The sequence below is a fragment of the Ischnura elegans genome, chromosome 4, assembly GCF_921293095.1.
Source record: "Ischnura elegans chromosome 4, ioIscEleg1.1, whole genome shotgun sequence".
Taxonomy (NCBI): Eukaryota; Metazoa; Arthropoda; class Insecta; order Odonata; family Coenagrionidae; genus Ischnura; species Ischnura elegans.
This window is the reverse complement of record NC_060249.1, coordinates 74415750-74430530: the sequence shown is the minus strand read 5'-3', so window position 1 is coordinate 74430530 and position 14781 is coordinate 74415750. Positions and strand designations below refer to the sequence as shown.

At 36.3% G+C, this 14781-nt stretch overlaps 1 protein-coding gene across 1 annotated transcript; it reads left to right on the top strand.

The window, feature by feature from the left end:
* The first annotated feature begins 354 nt into the window (after window positions 1–354).
* LOC124157678 (chondroitin sulfate synthase 2) lies at window positions 355–14096 on the top strand. Its single transcript, XM_046532609.1, has 10 exons — window positions 355–1170; window positions 1291–1442; window positions 1672–1827; window positions 6033–6302; window positions 7494–7660; window positions 8125–8367; window positions 8701–8941; window positions 10166–10358; window positions 12157–12348; window positions 13287–14096. Exons 1-10 carry the CDS (start codon window positions 498–500, stop codon window positions 13478–13480), a joined length of 2481 nt encoding a protein of 826 aa, XP_046388565.1. The 5' UTR covers window positions 355–497; the 3' UTR covers window positions 13481–14096.
* Window positions 14097–14781: the final 685 nt, after the last annotated feature.

The following is a 14781-nucleotide window of genomic DNA, read 5'->3' as shown; positions in this document are numbered from 1 at the left end:
GATGTGAAAAATTAAAGTAATGGAGGGAGGCGATACTTTGTGATTTTTACGAATTTAAAAAGTGGTAAATGAAACAAGTTTTTACTTCCATCCACACAGCTTTACAACTTTGAAATCGATGTCGATACCTGTAAGCTGAATTTAAAATACAAATTCGTTTCATTTTTCCATTTTTAACTAGTATTTAACCAGATGTATCTTTTTAAAAATGCACATAATAAGATCTATGATAATAATTTCTCAAACTAATTATGGTCTCGACCACTTTTAACAAATTTCCGCAATTCAAATTCCACGCAACTATGGCTATGCCATCTAACGGTTTGAAAAATTACTAAGAAACAGAATACAAGCATAATTCAACGTGCGCATTGTTTACATACAAACAAGCCCGGAAATCCCTCCTTGAGAAACCCCTCTAATCTTCAGCTAATGCGGGATATGTTCTGGTTATCATCGTTAAGTTGAGTATCCATAGTTTATCTTGCCCAGTCGCAATGATTTTGTCTGCTCTAACATACTGCAGGCAAAATACAATATTTTTTGTTGGCCTATGCGTTGGCATATCCGTTAGCCTCATATTTACTCCTTTTATGGAAGATGAATGTTTCTTTTCTGTGAAAAACCCCAAAGGAGTGTATTCTGAGCACGTGGCAAAACGTCGTTCTTTAAGTAGTGACGTCGATAAAGATGATTTTGAGCCTCAGATCAATTTCGCTGGAAAACCAAAGAAAGCCCTGAAGACTCCGCAAACTCTAGTTAGGCCCCGTTATTATTCCACTGAGTTAGGTATCAGAGAAAAGCTATTTGTTGGAGTCCTCACATCGAAAAATAATATTTATGCCTATGGAGTTCCTATCAATAAAACTGTGGCTCACATTGTCGATAAGATTATGTTTTTTACCGATGCCCCTGGGCCCGTGAAATTAAATGTATCTATGCCAGGTATTTTAGGCTTTGCCGACACTAGGGCAATTCTAAAACCATTTCACGCGTTAAAATATGTCATGGATAACCTTTTAGATGAATTTGATTACTTTTATTTCGTAAATGATAAAGCTTACATTAAAGCTCGCAAATTGTACGAAACTGTTGGAAGAATAAGTGTGAGCAAGGATGTTCACATGGGAAGTCCAAGGCCTGGAGGTCATTCCGCCTATTGCTCTCTAGGTATATAATTGTATTTTATGTAAAGTCACTCCCATAACTTATTGTTAGTTTACCATTCTCTTGCTGGAATGAGTGATGCATAAATTGCTTTTCATCCCCATTCAATTCGTCTGCTGATAGATGGTGGCCTTCTACTGAGCCACTCGGTTATGCTACAGATACGCGACGGTTTGGACTGGTGTGTGAAGAATGCTTTTTCAGACTCAAACGATGACAATATTGGGCGATGCATTCTTCACTCCTCCGGCATTCCCTGCGCTCAAAGTGCTCATGTGAGTTATGTTTTTATTTCTCTACGTATTCCTCTTGGACTTGAATGCGTAAAATCTTCATTCCTGAGAATATTTCCAGAATTTTAAATATTTTTTTTCTTCTTAAGATATGAATTAACTTCATTTCCTTGCTTTTGGTGATAAGTGTGTGTTCTTTACTTTTCACTTTCTCTGTCGCTAAGGATTTGTTTTTGTGGTTCCTGTTTATGATGGTATATTTTGATTTTAGGGAGAAGAATACCACACCCTTCATCTACCAGATGATACTGATATTGAGAATGATCTTGAGAATTTGGTCAAACTGGAAAAATTTCATGATGCTTTGGCTATCTTCCCTGTTCCTAATTCAAAAGTTACATACAAACTACATGCTTACTTTTCAAGGGTAAGTGAATTATATTAGTTAATGATTGCCTGTAATTTTTTCACAGTTAGATGAATCTTTGTGGGTCATTTAAAACCGAGTCCACAGGCATAGCCAAGGAAATTTGTTGGTTATGGGACGACCCAGGACCAACCACCCTCTGGTAAATTTGGGCTGTATCAAGTGCTTTATTTCTAAAATTTTAGGTACCAGAAAGCATACCCATTCATTTAATCCACAAAATTTTCAGACCCACCACCAAAAAATTCGGATCATTTTCAACCCTGTAATAAAAATTACAATGAGGAATCAAGTTTAATCAAATGTTTTAAAAAAAATTCACACGACTCTGCGTTCCCTGAGATGTGCTGGAATGCCTCTCTGGCCGAAACTCAGCGCTTGTGGTGCCCACATATCAAGAGAGGCGTTTCTCAATTGGAAGTTTAAAAAAATAACCTCAGAAATTGGTTAAAACTTTCACGGTCCATGGTATTAAGATCCTTATTTTTTTTTGGTTTACCCGTGTCACAAATTAAAATTCCAACAGTTTCGTCCCCGCTGCTGGAGACTTCATCAGGGCGATGACACTTTTTCTTCGTGCGCACAAATATATATTCTCAGGAAGGTTGGGGTGGGGGGTAGGTTTGGGGCTTTCATTCTTGAAAAAGAAAAAGTGTCATCACCCTGATGAAGTCTCCAGCAGCGGGGACGAAACTGTTGGAATTTTAATTTGTGACACGGGTAAACCCAAAAAAAAATAAGGATCTTAAAACCTCAGAAATTATATATAGCTTCTGATGACATCTTTGTATGATACTGAACAGTTACCAGAGCTGTTCAAAGCATGACTGCTATAATTTTGATTTTTTAAATTATTTTATGGGGCCACAAGCCTTCTGGATTGGGAAAAGATCCCCTCCCTCCCTGGGATCCCTCACCATACCCCTTGCTATGTCCATGACTAAGTGTAAGTCCTTTCGTGCAGTGGCGTGACTATGGGGGGGAATGAAGGGATAGATCCGTCCCCCCTCCCCAAAGCCTCGTAGAAATATTAAAAAATATTTAAAACTATTGTCTAGATTTGATATACAATAATAATAGGGTGGTTTCCTATTATTTTTTTATTGCCTAAATCGAAAGATTATTACTCCTGGAGTACGTATTTCGCGCTTTTAGATTTTTAAATGACGATATCTATTTTTCGCGATTAAATGAAAAGTGAAAAATTTCAAGCGCGCAAAAACGCGACGCGTAAGTAGGAAAGTCCGTGCGCCGCATTTTTGGTTCCCCCTCTCTCCTTGTGAAGTGACCTTGATCGAGGCTCTGAGCGCTGATAGGACGCAGGATGCTAGCGGATAGCTGAGTACCTTCCTGTCTGGTAGCGCATGGCTTAAAAAAGGTTTATTAATACCTTATCAAGCGAAGAAAACTTTCCGACCTTAGCCAGTTTTAATAGGTGATTATTAAGACATGTTTCCCTGAGCTCTGTGCCTCATGAATGCATTGGTAACCTCAGACGATGTATAACTCCTATCCTCTCGTGTAGAAACTAGGTCCCTGTGACGTCACGCGGAGCGGAATCGCATGGGCGCCAATCTGGCCTTTTTCAAATGAGGATAAAATTTGACCCTTGCCATTCGTCTAAACCGGTATTTCAAAAACCAAATAATTTGTGTATTATGAATACACTAATGGTGGGCAACGAATCGCAATCAATGCCTATCGTTTTCTTTGATGAAGGAAACTACCCTATTGCATCTGCTTGAAGTTAAATTGAAAGTGTCAAAATGATGTAAAATGCATTTCCAGGCATGTTATTTCTTTTTAAATTTTCCTGGACGCCCATTGCCTGGGGGGCTTCACCGAGCCACCTCACCCCCCCCCCCCCAAAGCATACTCCTAGTTACGCCACTGCTTTCTTTATTACACTGATGCACACTGTCATTCATCAAATTGTCTCTGCCCGAGAAAACGTGGAAGTGGAGTGATCTAGCTTCCATTTCTTTTTGATTTTTTTTGGAGTAGCTTATTTAAATGAGGGGAAGAGACTTTTCTTTTTTATTATTATTTTGGGCTGGGGGCTGTATTAGCTGAAGCACTTAAAATTCCAATATTTCCAACTTACTGGTTAGAGTTGGAATTTCAGTGGTGGAAAAAGTATTTTAGAGTAAACTTGATCATTGAACTGCAAGTACATGACTTGATCTATCGAATTTTAATTGTTGGCTCCTTTTGATGCATACAATGTTTTGTACTAATTGATTCAACGCAAAGGTTTGTATAGGTGGACCTCACTTCAGACTAACTGTGAATGTCACATCTAGGAAGGCTCCTCAAGTTTTCCACCAGGTGATTGGTGACATTTCTGCCAGGATTTCGAGATCCAAGTTGGTTCCCGTCTTCAGGGTAAAAATATGCCCTTTTGGGGAAAGTTTTAAAGTGATATCAGGATCTTCTACATAAAATATTTTGAAATTGGATAATATTAACCAAAGCTACCCAAGTTCTAATTTTTAAGTTTTATTTCAAAGCATTAGGATGATTTCAAAATCAATCTATGTATTATGGAGACTAATTTGTTGCTATTATGGCATAATGATTAATGATCAACAGCAGAAGCATATTTTTAGAATATCATACTGGAATGTGACGTTTATTTGACAAAATAAATTGCTCAAACAATATCTATGAATAGAGAGCAAATTTATAGTGTAGACAACCTGTGCAGTGCAAAAATATTTATAGAGACTAATCATCTCTGCAAATAAATTCTTTTGGAGGCTGTATGAATGAAAAAATGTTTCTTTTTGGAATGCATTTCTTGAGTGCCTTTGTTAATTTGTGAGCCACCATTTGGCAATAAAAAAATCCCTCATAGCTGAAGAATAAGGTAAATTAATTTTAAATTCATGTCAATCAAGATAAATAATAATGCACATTGAAGCAATCATCACCAAAAAATTCAGCTCAAATTGGAGAAAGAGCATAACCTGATCACCAAGCATTTCACTAAGTATATCTATGCTATGGGGTAGTTTCTTTCATCAAAGAAAACGAAAGGCATTGATTGTGATTCGTTACCCACTATTTTTGTATTCATAATATACAAATAATTTGGTTTTAGAAATCCCAGTTTAGACAAATGTTAATGGTCAACTTTAACCTCATTTGAAAAAGGCCAGATTGCTGCCCATGTGATGCCACCCCACGTGACGTCACAGGGACCTAGATGCTATACGAGAAGTTTTACATTGTCTGAGATTATCAATGTATGCATGTGGCACAGAGCTCAGGGAAACATTTCTTAATAATCACCTATTAAAATTGCCTACAGTCGGAAAGTTTCCTTCGTTTGATAGGGTATTAATAATCCGTATTTAAGCCAAGTGCTACCTGCTAGCAGGGTACTCTATGCTACCACCATGCTCGTCTGCAATCAGCCAGCATCGTAGCGGCGTTCATAGCCTCATACCCAGGTGGCCTCACGCAGCAGCAGCGAGATGTCACATGGGCTTTTCCCACCATTCATGCTTAGCCATCGCGTTTTTGCAAGCTTGAAAATTTTCACTTTTCATTTAATCCCGAAAAATAGATGTCATCATTTAAAAATCTAAAAGCGTGAAATATGTACTCCAGGAGTAACAATCTTTTGATGAAGGCAATTAAAAAATTATAGGAAACTACCCTATTACTGTATAACTAAATAAATTATCCAGAGCTCACTGTTAGGAGCTGGCTATCATCAAGTTCCATCCCTACCCTCAACCACTTTTCCAAAATATCATTTTTGTATATATCCATTACTGGCTCTTGTAATACCTCAAACTATGCTTAGTTTTCAAAATTAAAGGAAATATGTATTTCTATAAATTTTCTCATTTCTAATCCCTATTCATAACAAATGAACTTGTCAAAATTTGACCTATGGTGACCTAGGCCAAGAAGTGAGATATGTATTACTCTAATTATCGCTTATAGAGTTATCGATAGACATTGCTATCTCCCTAGTGCTATTGACTGGAATTAAGGTAAAGTTAATATTTTCTCAAGGTATGATGTCATCAAGTCATGATGCTTTAAGTTGTTCTGGACTTGCAGGCATTCTTTTCAAATCTTTTAACAACAAAGTGAGGCCAATTTAAGTTGCTATGAACTTGATTTTGCTCTTCTTGCCAGCACTTCCTCCACACAATGAACTATGATACTGTTTGTTAATTTCTTTGCAGATGGAATGTGAAAGAAATCAGAGAGAAATTGCAAGACTGAAGAAACTAATTGATCAAGAAAGTAAAACCATGATGTCGGACAGCACCTTAGCAAAACAGTCTCCGGCTAGTCTTTCAGCGGTATGGCCTGTTGGTTCCCAGCCTGGCAGCCAGTCCAACTCACGCTTCGATATTTTACCATGGGAATATTTCACAATGAGTACAATTTACCCTGACTCAGACTTTTCATCGGCCAGGCAACTTAATGGAGCAGAGTTGGAAGATATTCAGGTATGTATATTTATTTATTTTCATCTCCCTGAAAACAGCTCATTTAAATCCTTTTACATTTGAGGAAATAACATGAAACAATGACTATCATACACAACCATTTCCTGGGTAGGGGAAACGTACCCAGGTGGGACTCGAACCTGCGACCTTCAGTTTGGCAGGCAAGGATTTAACCCTGCCACCACCAAGGCTGGCGAGAAAGGTATAATTATTTGCTGTTTCGCAAATGCAATTGATACAACATCATGTTTGTGAGGGCTAATTATCTTATCAAAAACTGATTTTGGAATGTATAAGGTTTCAATTAGCTTGGTCCCTGGTAGGGAATTTTCTGGGTTGAACGTGGTGAACCCATTGAACACGTTAACTAACAGAGCAGTGCAAATAAGCAAAATGGGCAAAGGGAGACTTCTCCCAGAATTTGTGCTGGATTGGGAAGTTTTTCATAACTGGAATGAGTTGATGATTGGTATCTTATTTATGAACATAAAGAGAATACATATTGACCAGGCAATGGGGGAATTTAAAAATGGGTCCGGGTCCAGGTCCGGGAAAATTTAAAAATGACATGCCTGGAAATACATTTTACATCATTTTGGCACTGAAGATTTGGGTTTCACTCATAATTTCTCAGGGAATCATCACATCAGGGAAAAAATTTCCCTTAGGCTTTGGGTGAGGGAGGATTCTCATCCCCCCATAGCTAAGCCACTGATCTGACCAGAGGAATTTCATAGAAAGAATCCACAATTAGTTATCATGAGAGAGTAATCGCCTGATGATGCAACCTGCAATGGCCATAAAAGCTTGCATGACAATGTGCAATATGCAGCCGCACCCGAAAGTCATCGATATCAATGAATCTCGCTGTGGAAGCCTCATAAGCCCCATAAAGCCTTAATAAGTTCATGGTTATTAAAATAGCATTAGTATACCTGGTTTTAAATAACTTTATGGATGCACAAAGGTTAAGAAAATACTTAGCTGTTTCACAAAATATTTTGTTCATGAAGGAGTTTCACCATGTTACGCCAACCACCATCGCATTTAACTTTATGGATGGTTGTATTTTTTAGTTCAGGACTCATTAAATCCAAATTCAGTTCAATATTCTTGCCTGTTCTTCAAATGACACTTTCAACCTGATGTAATGTATGATCCTAGGATAAACACTTATTTTCTTTCAAACAGTATGTAATTAATACAACTGCACAGTTTGCGGAAGAGCAATATCAAGGAAAGTTACGATTCCGTCGTCTTGTGAATGGCTATCGTCGTTTTGATCCCTCCAGAGGGATGGACTATGTGGTGGACTTCACATTCCGTGATACATCATCTGGGTTGGAACTCCAGAAAAGGTGATAAATATTACTTTATTAGCTGCAGTCATGATAAATTTTAGGCTTTAGCCATGATTAGATTATATAGGTTTGAACTGTGACTAGATTTAGCCTTTAGATTAACCTTGATAATGTCACGCTGTAACAAAAACATAGTAAATCACCATGTGAAAAAAGCCAAATTTTTTTCCTTCAACTCCTACTAAATTATAGGCTGTTGATATAACATAAAACTTGTCGATAAATGACTAATGTTTTGCGTATGAATGTAATTTAGAGTAAAGGAATTGTTGGCAAGTTCAATTTGTGTTGCATAGCAATAGTAAACTACTCTTTATCTTTTCGGTATGAAAAAATTTTAATGGGTAAATTTTATTAAAAATCAGTGGTGGTATTCATTCTTGATGAAATGCATGTAAATGGCATTTTTTATATCAAGTCGCCATGGTATTTTATGACTATTCTAATCTGACTTCTGACAGGTTTGAGGTTGCAAAACCACTAGGTGCAACTGAAATTGTCCCAATGCCATATGTGACTGAGAATACAAGGGTGACAGTTTTGCTTCCTGTGGGGGTGGAGAGTGTGGATTGGACGTTGGATTTCATTCATCGCTATAGTGAGAGTGCTATGAGTGGTGTTCCAGGCCCTGGAGGATGGGCACGCTCCACTTATCTCCTTCTAGTACTGCTATATGACCCTCTACTTCCTGGGAAAGGCACCAAGTAAGGGAAAAAATCAATTTTTTTACATTGTGAAGTGGTCAGTTAAGCATTATTCTATGAGGGCAAGTTGTTCATTTTTGTGTTTTACATACTTTGTATTTGGCCTACCATGATGAACAGCTAATCTAATGCATCAAAGTATGAACATATGAAGTGATTCTCACTCAAGTTCCTTAAGAACTTTTAGAAATTACTCTGAGCTAGTGTTCTAATGCTATGTCAGATTTCTATGTCTGTATGGAGGTCAATTCAGTGGGATAGCTAATCCATGCACTAGTGATGGGATCCTGAATTGAAAAATAATGTCTTATTCAAAACTATTCATTATTCAAGGGATGATATCTTTGGGAAAATTAAGGCGGAAGCATTATCTGTTGGTTCAAATCTGAGAGCAGCACCGACTGGTCCGGTTGGAGGATCCGGCATAGCCTGGGTGTCATTAAAAAGCCCCACAGGAGGTGTTAGAGTTCCTGAGTTTGCAATTGTTGATATGGCTATCAAGAAATTAATACCAGATTCATTAGTATTCTACACCCGCCCTAATGCAGTTCTGCACTTGGATTTTCTGAATAGGGTAAGTGTGAAATAATGTCTGATGTATGTGCCTTGCTCATTCTATTCCATAGCAACACTAAGTAAAATGTTTTATTATTTACGTGTTTATTTCAACGTTAAGTTGATTTTTTGAGATTTTCAAAGTTTTTGTTTATGTCTGTGTTCTGAGTAAAATCTATTTTGTATTCAGTTGAAGTCTTTTTATTGAAATGTAAGCTATATTTGGTGGATTCAGTTATGATAAATAATCGAGCCAAATGGTGTTATGGTAATAATTTAAATTCATAAGCAAGGAGCTGGAATTAAAGGTTGCTATCCAGGAGTTACATGTTTGTGGCCTGATTGAGACATTCACTGCACTTAGGGCATGGGTATTTATATCCTATTAGTGGTACTATCCACTAATACACCAGAAGAAAAGCATCGGCTTCTCTGGATCCTAGGGATTGCATCAAAAGAAACTGATTTTTTAAGCTTTTCATATCAATTTCATTCAATAAATTTCATGTGGATATGACAAGGCACTAAAGGAAAGTTGTATGGTGACAAGTGGAAAAAATGCCAATTTAGATATTTCAATATAATCAGGCAACTGAAACAAATAGCAAGTGGAAGATAATGCCCAAAAAATATGTTAGGGATAAAATGCATGTTTTATTCCATATAATAAGAAAATTTGAGTGAACTTAATTAAAATCTCTGAAACTACACACTTTAAAGGAAAGAGTAAGTTGTATATTAAAAGATGAAACCAATGTTATCTCAAAAATCATTCCAGTTGCATCTAATTGGTAATTCCATAAGAAAGTGTAAATTGCCTTTCCTTCAGAAGTTCGTGTTTTGTTTGCCTTTATCTAGAGTATGTATCATGTCCTGTATTTTGCCTGTAATAGTCATTTTATAAATTTTCCAACCTTTTTTTCTTATCAGTCCACAATGCGATGGTAAATTTAGTCAGCAGTTTACTGATGTGCAACTACCATCGACAAAAATTTATCATGCGATTTTTTTTCTCTTAGCTCTACTTTTTCTCTAATCTCTTAATTGTTAGAATGGTGGTGAAAGTAAATTTAATTTGACTGAAAAATCCATCATGTGTGTAGCTGGCTAAACAAACATCAAATGTCATGTTTTATGATTTTATTCAGACTTGGGGTGAAGTTGGTATGTGGTTTCAATTTATTCATACTCTGTTTACCTTAAGCATTTCAAAAAACATCATTTCCTTTAATCAAAAAACTAGGTCAGAATGAATACAATAATTGGCTGGCAAGTTTTCAGTCCAATTCCTTTTGCGGAATATCATCCAGAAGTTGTCTACACTGGTCCAGACTTGGTGAATCGCCCAGTTGAGCTTGAAGTCAACAAAAGTTATGGACATTTTGATAGCTTAGATGTGGATCATCTCTCATTTTATGCCAAAGATTACTTAGCAGGTATGTAATAAGCTTGAACTTGTGCTCAAGTATGATGTTTAGGTAACGTTTCTCAATAGATAAGTTGCTTACATACATTTTAGGAAATAAAGTAGGAGCATAGGCAAGAATTTGGAAAATATGCCTAGTTTTGGAAAAGAGGTATTAACTATGTTTTTAAGGTGTGCTTTTATCATTTTTGTAATAAATTGAATGGGAAGAAAAATTTTAGGTATGAAAATATTTATAATTGTTGTACAATTGCCTGTCATAAAATAGAGCATAAATGTCTTTCCCATGGACCTCAGCCTTGTTGTGGTGGAAAGGCTTAAATTTCCAATGGCCCCTACAGTGGTGATAATAATGTTAATTACATTTGGTTAGCCACTCATGCCTGGTTAGTTGAAGGATAGTATCTAGAGATAGGTTAAACAGTTCATATTCATCCTGTTTAGTAAAAAGAACAGTTCTAAATATCTGTTCAAATGAGCAGTGAGGGCATTACAATACTATATACTTCATATAATATTTTTCATTAGTATTTCATGTACTTCGTATTTTCCATATTATGTATTTCCTCTCACATTAATGGAACAAATGATGGAGGGTGATTCTATGTATTCCTAAATTTTACGATGACATCCAGTAAATTTATCTTCCTCATTGTTCAGTGCTGGCACTCCAAAATTCCAGTTCCTATTGCTCTAAACAGCATATTATATTCAAGTTTGTGGTTATTGCATAATCTATTATGTATTTTTTTATGATTCTACAAAAAATTACAAATAAAATGAGTATGCAATACTTCCTGACACATAAAACAGGAATTTTGAGGTGAGTATTTTCCATAGTGAAATTCACGAATATTGCAGAAGAGGATCCTCAAGTCAGTCTCTAAATGTGTTGTCACCTACCACGCATTTAAATGTGTTTACAAAAGTCGCTGATGAAAAAAGTGATCCAAGTTTTACGGGGAAATAAGGTATGATTAGGGGTATTAACCAATATTTATGCCAACGATAATATGTTCTATCAAATTCATAACTTTTAAATACTATTCCTCACAATTACAAACATTATAATGCAAAATATTGGAAGAAAGTGGATCCCACTGCTCTCATCACCATGCCACGCACGTTTTTTTAAATCGATTTTAATGTGACGGAAGTGGCAACAGAAATCAGCCTTCTATGGGATAGAATTGGGCCGCCTCTAGTCCCCTTTTTGAAATTTTTCATTGTGGATTTACTTTTGTTAGCCTTCAATTGTTGTAATATATTTTCATGGAGCAAAGTAATACCATTTGACATCACCACACTCACTGAAGGCTAGAATGGTGTGAATTGTGATATATACTGCATCCTGCATGCTGGATTCTGACCTGAAACTGGATTCATCCAGCTGGAACCAGCAAGGTTGATTCCAGCTGGAACCAGCAAGGTTGATTCCAGTTGGAATTTGGCTTTTTCAGTCTAGAGTTAAGTTGGAATCCAGTCTGTCAAAAAGCTGAAATGCCATTGGAACATTGTAATAGTATGTCACTAAACTATTACGGCTGAATTATAAATTTTGCTTTGGATTTCTAATTGGTCATTGCCAGTGGATTTTCCATGGTACATTCCAGCCAGAGTTTAGTTTGCCTTGCTATCTCGGATCTGCTATGATAGTGCCAAGTGATAGTGTTATTTGATTTGGTAGGTGGTTGTGCATACATATAATTTTTTTTTTCTCATTTTGAAAGTAAAGTAATAATTTATGTTTTCATTTCTTTTAAGTGAGTATTTAACTGATTTCTATTTCTGAATTGTTTATTTTTAAGCTCGAAAAAAGATTGAAGATGTTGTGCCATTAGCCAGAAATGATCGAGATGTTGCTCGAGGTCATGGTACACCTACAAAAGATTTTTCGTCTGTATACTCCCTATTTGTGAAAGCCTCACCATTACATGTCTTGCGTGGCGTGGAGCCTTCCCTTAGACTGTGGCATCCTCTCTCACAAGTTCCTGGGCAAAGTGAGTACCATATGTGTTAAGTTATGATCATGAAATATATTTGTGATTTTTTTAGGTTAGCGAAAAATTAGTGTTTCCAAATCTCGAGCAATAATGATAAATTGCCCTCTTTGATCGTATCTTGTTCCAAACAAAATCTTTTTGTGCAAATACCCTTTGCGATTACTGACCTTGAGATATGTATAGCGGTCTTCCTAAAGCAGTGGTTTGGGAATCCTTTAATGCCAAGGTTGGTTCAAATTGGCATGGCTTTTTAGGACAAAAATGGTTCCTGAATTTTCTTGTGAAATTTGTGTGGGCAAATGAGAAATGCACCGTGTATATTGTATTAATGACTGTGTGTGACACAAATAGCCCCTGAGTTTTCTTGTGAACAAATAATTAATTTGCTCTGTATATGTCAGCAATATGATGGCTGCATAAGCTCTGTAAATAGCTAAAGTTGAAATAACAGAAAACCAGTAGTCTTGTGAGCCCTGGTTTTCCAGTCCATCCTCAGACATCATTATTATGATATTTCATGGTATAACTGCTCCTAAAAACAGTGATGTATTGTATTCATGTTCATTTGTGAAACAACTGACAAAAGAATGGAGTTTTGGTGAAATTATTTTTCTTCTTAACCCCATTTTGTCATAAATAGAGAATTTAACTTTGTTGGCTAGGTATTCATGGCATAAATATTTTAATGCCCCACTTTTCGGTAGGCTGTCATTTCTTTAACACTTCACTTAAATACATCATGAAGGGCAAAGAAAGTCCACTCTCACTACCTTTTAAACTTATGTTCGTCGATAAATTTTCAAAGCTAGTTCTCTCCTTGGTAGTTAACCTTAAATCAATTTCAAAACTTGTTTTTTGGAGTTCAATAATTAATAGTAAGTTTCAAATCATTTGTGTATATTTCTCTAAAAGGAGGCGTTTTTATTTCATTTTAGGTGCTGTGAGCTCAGAAAAATATGGGGCTAAAGGCAATGGAATGATCTTGCCAAACTGCAAACCTACCCTTCCCGTGAATATATTCTCTGAGTGCTTGCTCCATTCTGACCTCAGTATGGGGACTCGAGCACAGCTGGGTAGTTTGTTGCTTCAATACAGGGAGCATAAGAGTCAGAATATACAAATAGTGTAAGAAAAAAATGAGTCTTTTTGCATTGGGAGTTAATTACTGCCTTTGGAAGCAGAAAATTTTTGTTCAAACAAGAACTTTTTATCATAAGTACATAAGTCATTGACTAGCATGGGCATTCATTGTACATATTTACAAACAAGATGTTCACTTTTAATTGCTCTTGTTTAAATGAATCTCATGCATTTCTTTGTTTTAAGCAAATTGTGCCAATACTTGTAACATTTTTCTCTGGTCAGCTGTAACGATAGTGAATGCCTTCTCAGCTTGTGATTTTTATCTAGTGCCTTAATAGATAGTATAATAAAACAGGTGCTCTCAATATGTGATGTCCTCATGCACTTTAGAAGAAGTGCATTGCATTTAAAGATTTGGAAGTATTTTCCTATGATATGTTATTTATTATTTTCTATACATCTTTGCTCCATGTTATGTCCTATGTGTGTGCAGCTATGAATGATCTATTTTTTTAATGTTTTCATATGTAGTGAAACTGGTGGCCATATGTCATACTCTCATTGAATTTTTTATTGTAATAAGTGCAAGCACATTTCGATCATTGTTCATGCTAAGCTATGCTAAAGGTATACATAAGAAGAATATATTTTCTCACTGAAAATACTGTGTTGAATTTTTTCTAGCTTCGCTTTTCCCCTCCAGAATGCAGTTCCAGTGGAGTAGTTTATTAGAGCTGCAATTTTGCCCATAATTTTGACTGCTCTGCATTTTTTACATACCACCATGACTGGTCTATTCAATGTTGTGAACATCATTGTAAGCTAAAGGGTAAAACATCTTGCCATTAAGGCAAAAGATGACTGTCCCATATAGGTTTTATCACCTGTAGCTAGGGGATTAAACAATCAGCATGAAACCTTAAGTAATTGATTATACCATATATTACTTAAAATTAAAATTTTCAGTAATATATGGAATAGTCATAACAAAAACAGCCCTCACTGGAGGATGCCACCTGCTGCGAGTTGGGTGTACTAGAATGAGACAGCCACTAGACAAGAAGAAGAGAGGGCAATCAAGGCACAGAAAGGAGCGGTGTAGTGAAAGGAGCCCTCTCTCTTGGTCTTTGAAGCAGCGAGAGGCTCTGGAGAGGTTACAATAGGGTAGTTTCCTATTATTTTCCATCGCCTAAATTGAAAGATTATTACTCCTGGAATACATACGTATTTCACACTTTTAGTTTTTTAAATGACGATATCTATTTTTTGCAATTAAATGAAAAGTGAAAAATTTCAAGCGTGCGAAAATGCAACATCTAAGTATGAATCCTGGGAAAAGCCTGTGTG